Source organism: Pteropus vampyrus, unplaced genomic scaffold (assembly GCF_000151845.1).
Source record: "Pteropus vampyrus isolate Shadow unplaced genomic scaffold, Pvam_2.0 Scaffold411, whole genome shotgun sequence".
Classification (NCBI taxonomy): Eukaryota; Metazoa; Chordata; class Mammalia; order Chiroptera; family Pteropodidae; genus Pteropus; species Pteropus vampyrus.
The window spans coordinates 652,562-664,737 of NW_011889192.1; the positions used below are offsets into that span (position 1 = coordinate 652,562).

Genomic DNA, 12,176 nt, shown 5'->3' on the forward strand with positions numbered 1-12,176 from the left:
TAAATTTACTAAATTGTTAAAAGCAGGTGGAGCTCAGATAATTCTATTACAGACTAAGGTTTTCCATTCTACCGAGTTGACGATCTCCCCTTTTTAATATCTATTTGCAAATTGCCTTTTTCTTCTTTCAAGTCCTTTTTATAACCTGACCCTCAGGTTACCATCTAAGGACCCATTTACTGTTAGGTCGTAGATAATTTCTAGGTTGCTAATGATTAACACTGCCAATTTAGTTACACTTTTCTTTAACTGGTCTTTGCATTCCATTTCTTCATTGCAAAAAAAAAAAAAATGTTTCCAAGGGCAGTGGGACTCTCTCACTGAAGCAGCCAGACTTCCTTGAAAGGTAGGTATCATTAAGGTCCCCATTTTAAGATTAGAAGCTTAGGGAGCTTGTCAATCACCCACAGTCACACAGCTACTATGTGGGGAGTGGCCCCCATTTCTGCTTATAAACTGAGTAGTTGAAGAAATGGGAGGCGGGCCAAGAAAGAAAATATAAAACGGGGAAAGAAGCGAAGGAAACGTAAGCAGGCAGGCAAAAGCGGCCCCTTCCTGCTCTCCCTCCCAACCAGGGATGAGCCACCAGTTAAGCCGCAACGCCTCCCAGTGGCCGCCTCTCAGCCGGCACTGCTTCTGGCCTCGGGGGAGCGTCATTAACGAGCGCCTTACGTCGGCGCAGGCCACGTGCGTGCGTGCGAAGTAAGACGTCGGGTGGGGAGGCGGGCCTTCCGGCCCTGCCCAAGGCCATTTCCGGTAAGAGCCGGAAGACGGTTCCGGATGGTGGCGGGGGCGGCCTGTTTGTGGAGGTGAGCTGCGGGGCTGCCGGCCTTCCCGCGCCCGCCGGTCGCCTCATGCTGCGGGCCGCGGCTTCCAGCCCCTGCTCGGATCGGCGGTGCTGAGGCGCCCGGGCAGCACGCAACATGTCGTCGGGTCTCCGAGCCGCCGACTTCCCCCGCTGGAAGCGCCACATCTCGGAGGAGCTGAGGCGCCGGGACCGGCTGCAGAGGCAGGCGTTCGAAGAGATCATCCTGCAGTGTGAGCGGCGGGCTGGCCTCCCGGGAGCGGGCGGGCAGACAGGCCCCACGAGGGCACTTGCGGCGCCAGCGGGAACCGATCGCCGAGCCCCCGGCGCCGCCCGGGGCACCCAGAGCCCCGGTCGCCCCGCGCCTTCTTAGATCTTTTCCTGTTTCTTTCACTTTATCCTCGGGTGTGATTGTAGTTTTTCCTACTAACGCGTGTTAGTTTTCTTCGTGGGCCGACACCGTTCACGTTTGTGTTTGTAAATCCCAGCCGCTCACACAGTGGTGTGTACTTAAGTCGGCGGGCTCCTGTTTCTTGCATCGTGTTACCGAAACGCGCGTTGACGTTAAACATTAACTCGCGCACTTATCATCTTCTGTGTGTAATGAGATGTTTGGCCTTCGATTCCTCAGACTTCTTGTCCTTATTCCACGTCGGTATTCTTCGAGTATTACACATTTTGAGTCTTGACGTACCTTCAGTTGGGACATTATAATTTTGCCCTTTATTGAAAACTTCAGTATAGAACAGGTGGTTTTCTCCCTCCCACCCCCGCTGCAGTTTGAGAGCAGAAATGTGTGTGCCCTTCCATGCGTTCTAATGAGCATTTCCTAGCTTTCCCTCCCCCCGTTTTACGATACAGTAAAACATGTTGGGGGTAAGAAATGGGCACTCTTCGGTCCTATGGTTCCATCTACCCCTCGAAGTAAGCTTGACAAAAGTCCCTCAAGTTAATTGATGAGAGTCGTAGTAATAGTAATTGCCCTTTATCGGGTTCGTGATTGTGCTAAGTCAGTGGTTCCCACACCTACCTACACATTAGAATGACATGAGGATCTGTTAAAAAAATACAAAGCCCAGTCCACTCCCTAGACCAGTTGAACAGCAGTATATGGAGGTGTGGACATATATCTATTTTTTTTTTATGCTCCCCAAATAATTTTTATGTGCAGACAAGTTTGAGTACTGTAGTCAATAGTTGGCATGTATTATTTCACTTTATCTTCCTGAAAGTTCTGTGAAGCAGGTCCTGTTGTTACCCTTTTTATACACGAGGCTGAGAAAGCTTACGTAACCTCTTGGGAGGCACAGCACATTAATGGTGGGGTCTGGATTTGACTGCAGACTTGATGGCTCCTAACTTTTGCATTTGTTTTTCTCATTGGGTCCCCCAAGAAATGGCCCTTCCTTGCTTTTGCTGAGCCCATCCCAACAAAGATGGGAAGAAGAGGGCGATGATGTGTCACTGTCCTGTTAATGCCTTATGTACTCAAAGGCCCTTGCAGACCAGTGCTGTTTCAGAAAGCCAGAAGCACAGGCAATCCCCTGTTATTCAAATGTGATTCTTTCACAGGTTACATAAATTCGATTCTTCAGGTGTTTATTGAATACTTGTTCTTTAAAAGCTTTTGAAACTCAATTGGGTTGGAGGTCTGACTCCACCCCTTACCTCTTCACTTCCCTTTGAGTCTGTTTTGCTGCATCTATAAAATGGGGATGAAGCTTGCTTTTCCTGCTTCCTAAAAACAAAGCTGTGCATTTAAGTGCTTTGAAAGCCATCTACGTAATAGTCTATAAATGGAAGGTGCTTGTAATCACCTTGGCACGACTTGAATGTTTTTCTGCACTTTGGACATCTGGATAGGGTGGAAGGATGTAGGAGAAAAGTCAGGAGAGATTGGTCCTGGAGAGGGAACACGTCTTTCAAGAGCCGTGCTGAGTAGTGCATCCCTGAGAGGCTAGGAGAGGGGTCCTGGGCGAGAGGCAGTGAGGGGGCAGGAGAGCAAGGCCGCTTTTGCCTCTTGAAATCTTGTCTTTGGGCCAGGATTGACATTTCGGAGGTCACTTCTGGTTTGACTGTGCGACGTGCCCACTCCTCACTTAAGCCTTCCAGCCAAGTTCTGAAGCCCATCAGCCCAGCCTCCTTTTCTGTCTGTTTCTGAGCCTGAGGAGAAAGATAAGAGGTAGTGGGGTCGGGGGCCGCTTCGCCTGTCTCCATCCTTCTCTTTAGTGAGAGGAACTTTTAGGAAGCATCTCCCTTGAATACCTCCTGTCCTTTGGACGGCAGTATGACCGACCACAGGGTGCCCAGCTCTGACGTGACATTTGAAAGATCTTTTTAGAGCCCGTTGACACTAGCGAATATCCATGGTTGGAACCACTTCCCTGTCCTACGCTAATTCATGACATTAATGTAGGTTAGGAGAGTGTTTCCGCTCCTGCCCAGGATTCCAATTTCAGATAGCGAGGAGAAATAGAGCTTCAGACTCTTTAAGAGAAGAAATAAGCTCTTCCAACAAACATAGTCACTAGCATGGACCTTATCAAAATTGTGATCTTGAGCAGTTCTCATCTCAGACTTAGGCTTTGTGACAGTCCCCATCAAGTGTAGCTATTCTGTAAGTTTCCAGTGGTCACCTTCTTTTTCCTCTTAGTGCATCTCCACCCCTACCCCCCATCCCCACACACGCACCTGATCTTGCTGCCCCTACCCCCCGTGTGCCTGTCATTCTTAATTGCATGTCATTTCTAGCCCTGACTTTTCTTTTGAATCCCTGCACTGTTTCCTGTCACACTTGTTACATTCAGAAAGAGAACTCATTTTCTAAGCTCTCTGCTCATGTGTGCTCTGGCACATTGGCATCTTCCACCCAGTTGCCTAGGCAAGGAACCTCAGAATGACCTTTGACTTCTTACTAATAAATATCGTTCATGAAACCACCTGCTTTTAAAATCTGTTATTTGACCATTGCCAATAAGAAAAGGTCTGAATTCCTCATCCTGCCCTTCCATGTGTTGGCTCCAACTGTTATTTCCAGGCACTTACCAGACACCTCTGCTAGTCCTTCTGGGCTGTCATCTTCACCTGTGAAACCGTCAGAGAAAATGAGTACAGGATCCCTCTTCTTTTTTATACTTGATCCTCCCCATTACACTGGAGTTCCTTCGGTTAAGGACTCTCATTCATATTTATATTCCTTGTGCCCCGATATAAAAATTAAGTTTTCCAAGTGTAATAATAAGTTAAAGTCCTTCTGTATTACTTAGAGGTTCATGGCGTTTCATTTTTCCATTGTGTTTTGGTATGTTTCTTATTTCTCAGTCCTGAGGTATAAATAGAGAACTGGGAGTAGAAAGCATTTTCGACTACCTTTAATGGGGAAGACATTCCTGCAGGATTGTTGCCACAGGTTCTTTTGGCTGCGCTGCCCTGGCTTAGGCCAAGAAGCACCTAAGGAGTTTTTGTTCCTGGATTTTGAATGATTGCTATAATCCGTGACAAAGTACAGCACCCAGTACTTTGATGCCTAATAAAAGTGAAACCTACCCAGTCGTCTTCTGTTTTGGGGTTTGCTTTTTTTTTTTTTTTCTTTTTTTGTCCAAATTTTTACAAGGCATACGTAGTAATAAGGTATACGTAGGCTATAAGTAACTTGATTTCCTCTTTTTTCTTTGATAGATAACAAGTTGCTGGAAAAGTCAGATCTTCATTCAGTGCTGGCCCAGAAGCTGCAAGCTGAAAAGCCGGACATACCAAACAGGCATGAGATAAGGTGTTTTGAAACTACCCTGTATTATTTGTATCTCCTCCTCAATTTCAGTTTGTCTCAGTTCAGTTGTCACTTCTCTGATTTAGAATTACCGTTTCTGTGTTCCGGTTTTTGTCAGCTCCTTTCAAGTAACTTTTGAAGCCAAATAACTAAAATCATTTTTTTAAAGGCACACACCTACCCACCTAGGAGGGTTGACATCAGTGCTGTAAGCTGGAGACATTGCTTAAGGATGGTAACGGGGCCAGTTCCTCCTCTAGCCTGTCAAGGCTCACTCTAAGTAATCAGACCAAAAAACATTCTTGAGCAGATTGACGTAGACCTTGTTAATACTGGATTGCCATAAGTTGCTTTTTATACAACACAGGCCTGTTGATTCTTTTTTAGTTAAGTGTTTTTCAACATATTTTAGTAAATCATGAAATTAAACTAGCAGGTTGCAAGAAGCATTTTTTTTTTTAAAGGAATATTAGAAAAAATCTGCATTTTAATAGGGTGAGCATTGTCTCATTAAGTAACATGCATGTGTGTGTGTGCACAGCAGGAATTGATATGTTTACTTAGGCCATTCAGGTAAACTACTTTCTGAGTCATGGCTCAGAAAAACCTAGAACCTTACTTTGCCAAAGCAGCTTAAATGGAACATTCTAGAGTCGAATTGTTCTGTTTTTCCATGTGTTCATGTTTGCATCTTAAATTTGATGCAAACATGAACACATGGAAAAACAGGACAATGAGAACAGTACCCATTATTTTTCTAAAATCCATTCTTATTTGCATATCAGTTAACATTTAGCGATTTTAAGAACAAAGTTGACAGTAGCTTAGGGTTTAAAAACAGAAATGTTAGGTGTAGCTTGATTCTTTACTCCTGTAGCTGAGTCTGCTGTGTAACTGCCTGCCATCCATGTTTCCACATCTGGCAAGACGGTCTCCTGGCACCAGAGTTCCCTCCTTGCTTAATTACAGTCCAGGAGACTGCCTGGCAGTGGCCTTGGGAGCCCTTCTATAATTATTAGTCGCAGTGTTCTGGTCAATTTTAGGTGTAGAGAATGCCATTTTATCTTTTTCAGGTAAAATCAATTGAAAACTTAAAACATTTTATTTCTACCAGGTTAGACTCTTGGTGCCTATATACCTGTATCCTTTATCTGTCAGTCAAACTCATTTGCTTGGAAAGATATTATTATAAGGAAATGTACTACAGCTCTTTTGGCCGAATATCAGTGGGGTGGTAATTTGATTGGAGGTGCTTCCTTCCCTTCAAACTTGTGTCCATCATCAGGCCTCTCCTCGTGACTGCCTCGTTTCCATCATTGGTATCCTTATTTTCCACAAGTCATCTGTGACTCCTTTTTCCCTCAGTATCCTGCCCCTCCCCGTCTGCAGTCAGGCACCCAGGCCTGTTGATTCTTCTCCACAGTTCCTTGTTCATCTGCCTCTTAGTTTACGTTTATTTTTCCACTCCCTTTGTCTATGACGTAGCCTTTCATTCCTGACCTGGAGCAGGAGTCTTCTGCGCTCAGAAGTTCTGTGACTGCAGTGTGGGCCAGGTGATAGGGATACAGAAACACAGAAGCAGAGTCCCTGCTCTTAAGGAACTGAGTCTGTGGGAGAGACGCACTCAAGCAGTATTTGCTAGCATGATAAGTTTATGCAAAGAAGATGGCTACCTAATGGGTTTTGTTAAATTCAATGGAGTGAATGCGAAGATCTAATAGGATTTGTTAAGCAAATCCTATCATGAATTAGGCAGCTTTCCATGTAGCAACTTGAAGAGTTTGTACAAGATAGAAGGTTTTTATAGGAAGAAGGGTGGGGCAAGGGAGTTATTAACAAAAGAAAAGACAGGATAATTTCCTCCCCGTCCCAAGGGTTTTTATCAGGCAGATTGCCTCCGTCCGTGCCCAGGGAGGAAATGAAGTGGGTCCACAGGACAGGTTACCTCATTGTGATGTTGCCCAGAAACGTTTCTGGGAGAAGTTGAAACAAAAATATTAGACCAGGTGTTAAATCTGGGTTTGGTTTCATGGGCTTTTAGCACAGGCAACGCCATATTGAGCCTGTGGTTTTTCTCTTTAACAGTTTCCTTCTCCCTCCTTTTGTCTCATTTCCTAACCTTAAGTCACACTGTTTAAAAAGTTTTATCTACATCAGTTATCTGACTTCCTTCTTAGTTAAGTGTTTTAATCTCTTTGCTTAGTAGATAAAAGTTAAAGTAGATAAAAGTTAAACTTCAGCCTGGAAATGGTGGATTCTAGTAGTTTTCTAAGTATGCTTTCTGACTGCAGCTTCTGGGAAATTGTTAGAAATGGAAAGACCTACTGTGTCAGAAACTGGGGGGGCAGGGCCCAGTAATCTGTTTCAAGAAATCCTCTAGGCTACTCAATGACCTGTAACTGAGAACCACCACGTATGTCCACGACTGCCCAGAGTTCTTGTGAATCACAGCCCAAGAGCCTCTGGAGATGCAGATTACAGGCTCAATCTCAGGCCTACTCTGTCTGGGGTGGGGCCCTGGGATCTGCTTTTAAACCTGCCCTCTGAACTGGGTGGGCTTCCCAGCCCCCGGGCCATGGACCTGTACTGCTCTGTGGCCTGTTAGGAACTGGGCCTTGGGCCAGCGAAGCTTCATCTGTATCTGCAGCCGCTCCTCAGCACTAGCATCAGCTCCTTGGCTCTGCCTCAGATCATCAGAGATTAGATTCTCGTAGGAACACTGGTCCCTGATGCCAAAAAGATTGGCTACCGCTGCAGTCTAGATGACTCTTCCCTGCCTGGGGAAGCCCTGGGCCGCTGTAAGAAGTTTGACTTTTATTTTGAATAAAAGTGGAAGTGGGAGGAGGCTTTGAGCTGTAGAATGAATGACCTGTGTCTTTGCATTAGTCTCAGGAAGCTTTTCTGGAATGCCAACACCTCTTTGGAAGGGACTGGTTTTGCATGTTCTACATTGCTTTGCATTAAAAAAAGGAGATTTAACTTTAAAAATGTCTAATTCCTATATGCAGTTGTCACCCAGGCCTGTTGCTTGACCTGCCTAACAGGCTGGTTTCTTGTAAGGTATGTTCCACTTCCTAATCTCCTGGCTTCTACGTTATGGGCTTAGATTGGGGAAGCCCAGGCTGCCTCAAAGGATAAAATATTAGTGTGTGTTTGAACATGGAATGAAAACTCAGAAATGGAGGGTGATATTAGGAAATGGAGCTTCGTGCTGCCCTGCTTTGCCCTCTTATTTCTCCGTAGGTCATGGAGGAGGCAGTGCCCCTGGTGGCACCTTAGTTTTCCAGTTTTCTTCTTTTTCTCCATTTATGTACTTTTCCTGGGCAGTGGTTTCAACTCCGTATAGTCTGATTCACGTCTGTAGCTCCAGCCGAGACCCCTCCCTTGAACTGTGATTCCCCTCTCTGGTCAACCTACAGCTGTTTCTGAGATAGTGCGCAGACACCTGCAGAGTCCCCAAACCACACCAATTCTTGAGGCCATCTGAACTTTCTCTCCCGTGGTTTCAGATGTATCTGTATGCTTGCGGCTTCTACACGTCAGCCTCCAGCGTGGACCTCTTTACCTTCAGTGCAGATTGTAATATCCATTTTCTACTTGACGTGCCTGGATGTCCACACTGAATTCTTCAGCCCTCCCTCCAAACCAGCTCCTCCCTTAGTCCTTTCCGTTTTAGTAGGTGACACCTGTATTTTATCAATTGCTCAGATCAAAAGCCTTGGACTCATCCTTGCCTCCTCTCTCTCTCTCTCATATACCCCACGTCAAGTTCAAGGGCACAGCCTGTAGCCTCTCTTCACAGTGGATCTAGCTGGGGCCCGAGCACATCGCACCACCTCCATTGCTACCACCTTCATTCGAGCTGCACTAACTCGAACTCGGACTGTGTCACAGCTGCTAACTGGTCTCCCTGTTTCTACCCTTGCACTCCCTGCCCCTCCTCGCCCCCATTCTGCTTTCCACCCAGTATTGATCCTGTCTTGCTGTCTGCTCAAAACCCTCCAACAGCTTCTGGTCACATCCAGTAAACACCACAGCACTCAGGGGCCTACAAGCCTCTGGATGACCTCCCCGCCCCTCCCTGACCTGTCTCCTGGACCCACTTCACCTGGGGCTCCAGTCACACTCTTCCCCGAGTACCTGTCTGTGTTTCCTCCTCCAGGCCTTTCCAACACTTGCTCTTCCCTTTGCTCAGAAGGGCCCAGCCCCCAGGGGCCACATGGCTTGTGCTTCACTTCCCAGTCCCCTATGGATCGCGTATGACCTCGCAGAGAAGCCTTTAACTGCCTCGCAGCGAACAGGATGGCTGTTGCTCTGTTCCCTCCCTGCCCTGCTCAGTTTTCCCTCACGGCACGTCTGACCACCTGGCTTCATATAATCACTTGCTTAGCGTCTGTCTGCTCTTAGCTGATTGCCAGCTTCCTGAGGGCAGAGCTATGTGCGCGCTGCCTTCGCCTGGCTCCAGGAACGGTGCCAGGCACGTAGTTGACACTCACATGCTTGTCTGGTGCAAGACCTCCTTGTCTCCCCCATATTTACCTAAACTTCATTCTGGAGCTCACCCTTTGTTCCCGACACAACTGGTGGTTTGCATCGGGGTTGGTTCATTTGACCAGATGTCTCACATATCCTACTTCCTACTTTCGGGTTTTAGTGGCTTATAACGACACTTGCCTGGGGAAACTGAACTGCTCGATTGGCTATGTTGTCATGAACAGGTGTGGAATTCTGAAGTTACTGTTCCACAGCCTGGTCAAGGGGCTTTGGAGCCTGATTTTTTTCCTCTCTTTTTCATTCTCCTCATCTGCCTGGTTGGGGGATTTAGTCCTGGACATGATGGCGCGTGGAGTGACAGCCAGCTACAAGAAATGGCCCAGCTAAAGATGAAACACCAGGAAGAACTTACTGAATTGCACAAGAAACGTGGAGAGGTAAAGATAACCGCTCTCCGTGGGTCTTGCGGTGGGAGGGTGGGCGGACGGGACTTCCGCTAGAATTCGCAGCCATCCCGGCTCCACGTGGCTTCACCAGCTCGATCTGTGGGACCGAAGCAACAGGAAAGGTGCGAGGTCTGTGCCTCCGTCAGCAGGGGGTCAGCTCTTGAGAAGACTGCACGGTCGTCATGCTCTAAGCTGGCATGAAAGGTACAAGTGGACCAACTTTGAAGGAGAGAAGCTCGCTGTTTGGTCCACTGACGGTCTTAGTAATGCCTTCACTAAGCTTCTGAGAGAAATAGAGGTGGACAACAGGTCGGCGGTTACTGGGGGGAAGGCGGTGGAGGGAGGGCTAAACGGATAAAGGGGCTCAGTTATATGGTGACGGGTAAAAACCAGACTTTTGGTGGTGAGCACGATGTGCTATGTACAGATGTCGAATTATATGTACTGTCACACAGCAGAAACTTACATAATGTCATAAACCAGTGTTACCTCAAGAATTCATTTTAAAAATAAAAACCCTGCAGTTTCAGAAAAATAAAGATTAGAAGGAATCGTGTCCTGGGCTGTGTTTATCCTGGATGATGGTCTAATGGCAAATTACGAAAAAAACTACAATTTACAAATCAGCTGAATTGGTCCTTTTATCAGCTGAGGAGTCTGCAAAGAGTAGGCAGGGTAGAGGGGTAGACAGGTGTCCTCAGCAGGAACCTGGCAGTCATTTGGAACTCATCCATCCAGGGCTGACTTCAACAGGGGCCAGCACACGCTGTCCCCCTGAGCATTCCCATGGGCCCTGTGGCACCTCTCTGCCACCTGGCTCATTTCTTCTTGCCTTGGCCCAACCCCACAGGCACCTTTTCTTAAAAATAAAATAACCCACCATGACTTAGTTTTCAACTGAGGTCCTGAAATGTCTTATTTATGAAAGTGTTCTTCTTTACCCCCCCAGTTAGCTCAGTTGGTGATCGACCTGAATAACCAAATGCAGCAGAAGGACAGGGAGATGCAGATGAACGAAGCAAAGTGAGTAGAGCGAACTCCCTCTCGGGACTGGCTGTGGGACCACACTCCTCTTTATTTACTGTGCTCTTGTGAGCGGGGCTGGTGGCAGTCAGTGGCAAATGGTAGCCACACTGTGCTCAGCAAAAGTTTTCATTTCTTCGCACGCATACCCTGGGATGTTTTTCTACCTGCTCTAAGGATGGAAAAGGCCAGAACAGTGCCCTGAGGCTTCCAGGTTCCCCAGCATAACCTTGGCCCTTGCAAGTGTCTCTGAGGCATTCACTGCACGTGGGAGCTGGTATCTTCTATGGCGGAGATAGGGCCAGGATATCGAGTGTGTGGCCCTTGTGGGCAGGATTAGTTTTGATCGGGGAGAAGCCTGGTGGACAAGGTGAAGAGCAGCTCCAATCTCAGGGCTGGAGGGCAGCCTGACTCACATCCATGCCTTTTCCCTTAACATGCAGAGACTCGGAAAGGTGGAGGACGCACTCGGGCATCTGCTCAGTGAAGGGTAGAGCTGCTGGGTTACACGGGACATCCAGCCTCCTTTTGAACCCCCACCAACCACTCTATTAAGCCCCGAAAGCTCCCCCTTCTTCACATCCCGCTTTTCTGAAAAGTGCTTTGAAGTCATTTGTAGTCCAGATGAAATTCTCCCTGGGTGCTTCCTCTCGCAAGGGGTCATCCTGTAAACACTAGGGCTGGGTTCAGACGTGTGATAAACGGGACATGTCCCCGTGGTGCCCGGTGTAATGGCCAAGGCCGCTGTTGGTGCCTGAGCTCCTACAGGTCGAGCCCTCAGCCAGGCGCCCTGGCCGCGGTGCAGGGCTTCCGTGCGGCACCACTCCCGCCCGTGTGTCATGCTTTCAGAATCGCAGAATGCCTGCAGACCATCTCTGACCTGGAGACGGAGTGCCAGGAGCTCCGCAGTAAGCTGCAGGACCTCGAGAGAGCCAACCAGACCCTGAAGGACGAATATGATGCCCTGCAGATCACTTTCACTGCCTTGGAGGAGAAACTGAGGAAAACTTCAGAGGAGAACCAGGAGCTGGTCACCAGGTGGATGGCCGAGAAAGCCCAGGAAGCCAATCGCCTCAACGCGGAGAATGAGAAGGATTCAAGGTGGGCGAGCACGCCACCGCGGGTGGGCTCCTTTTTCCGTAAAGTAGAATCCAGGTCTATGAAAAGAAAGAAGCCAACCTGGCAGCTCTAACCACGGAATCGGGAAAAACAGAAAACACTGACAAAAGTAGGAATAGCGATGGTGGCCATAAAGAGATTTGCGTTTATAAGATTACTTTTGCCACTGAGCAGAGGATTACCTCCCCAAACAACTTTGGCCCATACTGTTTTTTTGCCAGTGAATTCTTTCAGCATTTCAAGGAGAAAAGCTAATTCTTGAACAGTATAATTTAAACCAGACTTAGAAAAAGATTGAAATTCCTCCCAGGCACCCCTAGTTTTGAAAAATTGTTCAGACATGTCAGAAGTTCTGATACAAGAAGCTGTAGTCCACCCTCACGTGCATATAGATGTGAAACTCCTCAATCAAATTCGTTGGTACTTTTTTTTTTATTCATTGCAGTCTTACAACAGGGAAGCCTCCCACCCTAACAGTGGGAGTCAGAGTCCCCGTGGAGGGGAATTTGTGTGTTGAAAA

At 47.4% G+C, this 12,176-nt stretch overlaps 1 protein-coding gene across 1 annotated transcript in view; it reads left to right on the forward strand.

Annotated features, from left to right (window-relative positions):
• Positions 1-736: 736 nt before the first annotated feature.
• The window catches only part of ATG16L1 (autophagy related 16 like 1), a 35,283-nt gene continuing 23,843 nt past the window's right edge, over positions 737-12,176 (forward strand). The window contains exons 1-5 of the mRNA XM_011380882.2: positions 737-1,038; positions 4,484-4,577; positions 9,400-9,505; positions 10,464-10,537; positions 11,387-11,638. Of these exons, the coding sequence (XP_011379184.1) occupies positions 924-1,038; positions 4,484-4,577; positions 9,400-9,505; positions 10,464-10,537; positions 11,387-11,638 (641 nt within the window). The 5' untranslated portion in view covers positions 737-923. The remainder of the gene's footprint in view (positions 1,039-4,483; positions 4,578-9,399; positions 9,506-10,463; positions 10,538-11,386; positions 11,639-12,176) is intronic.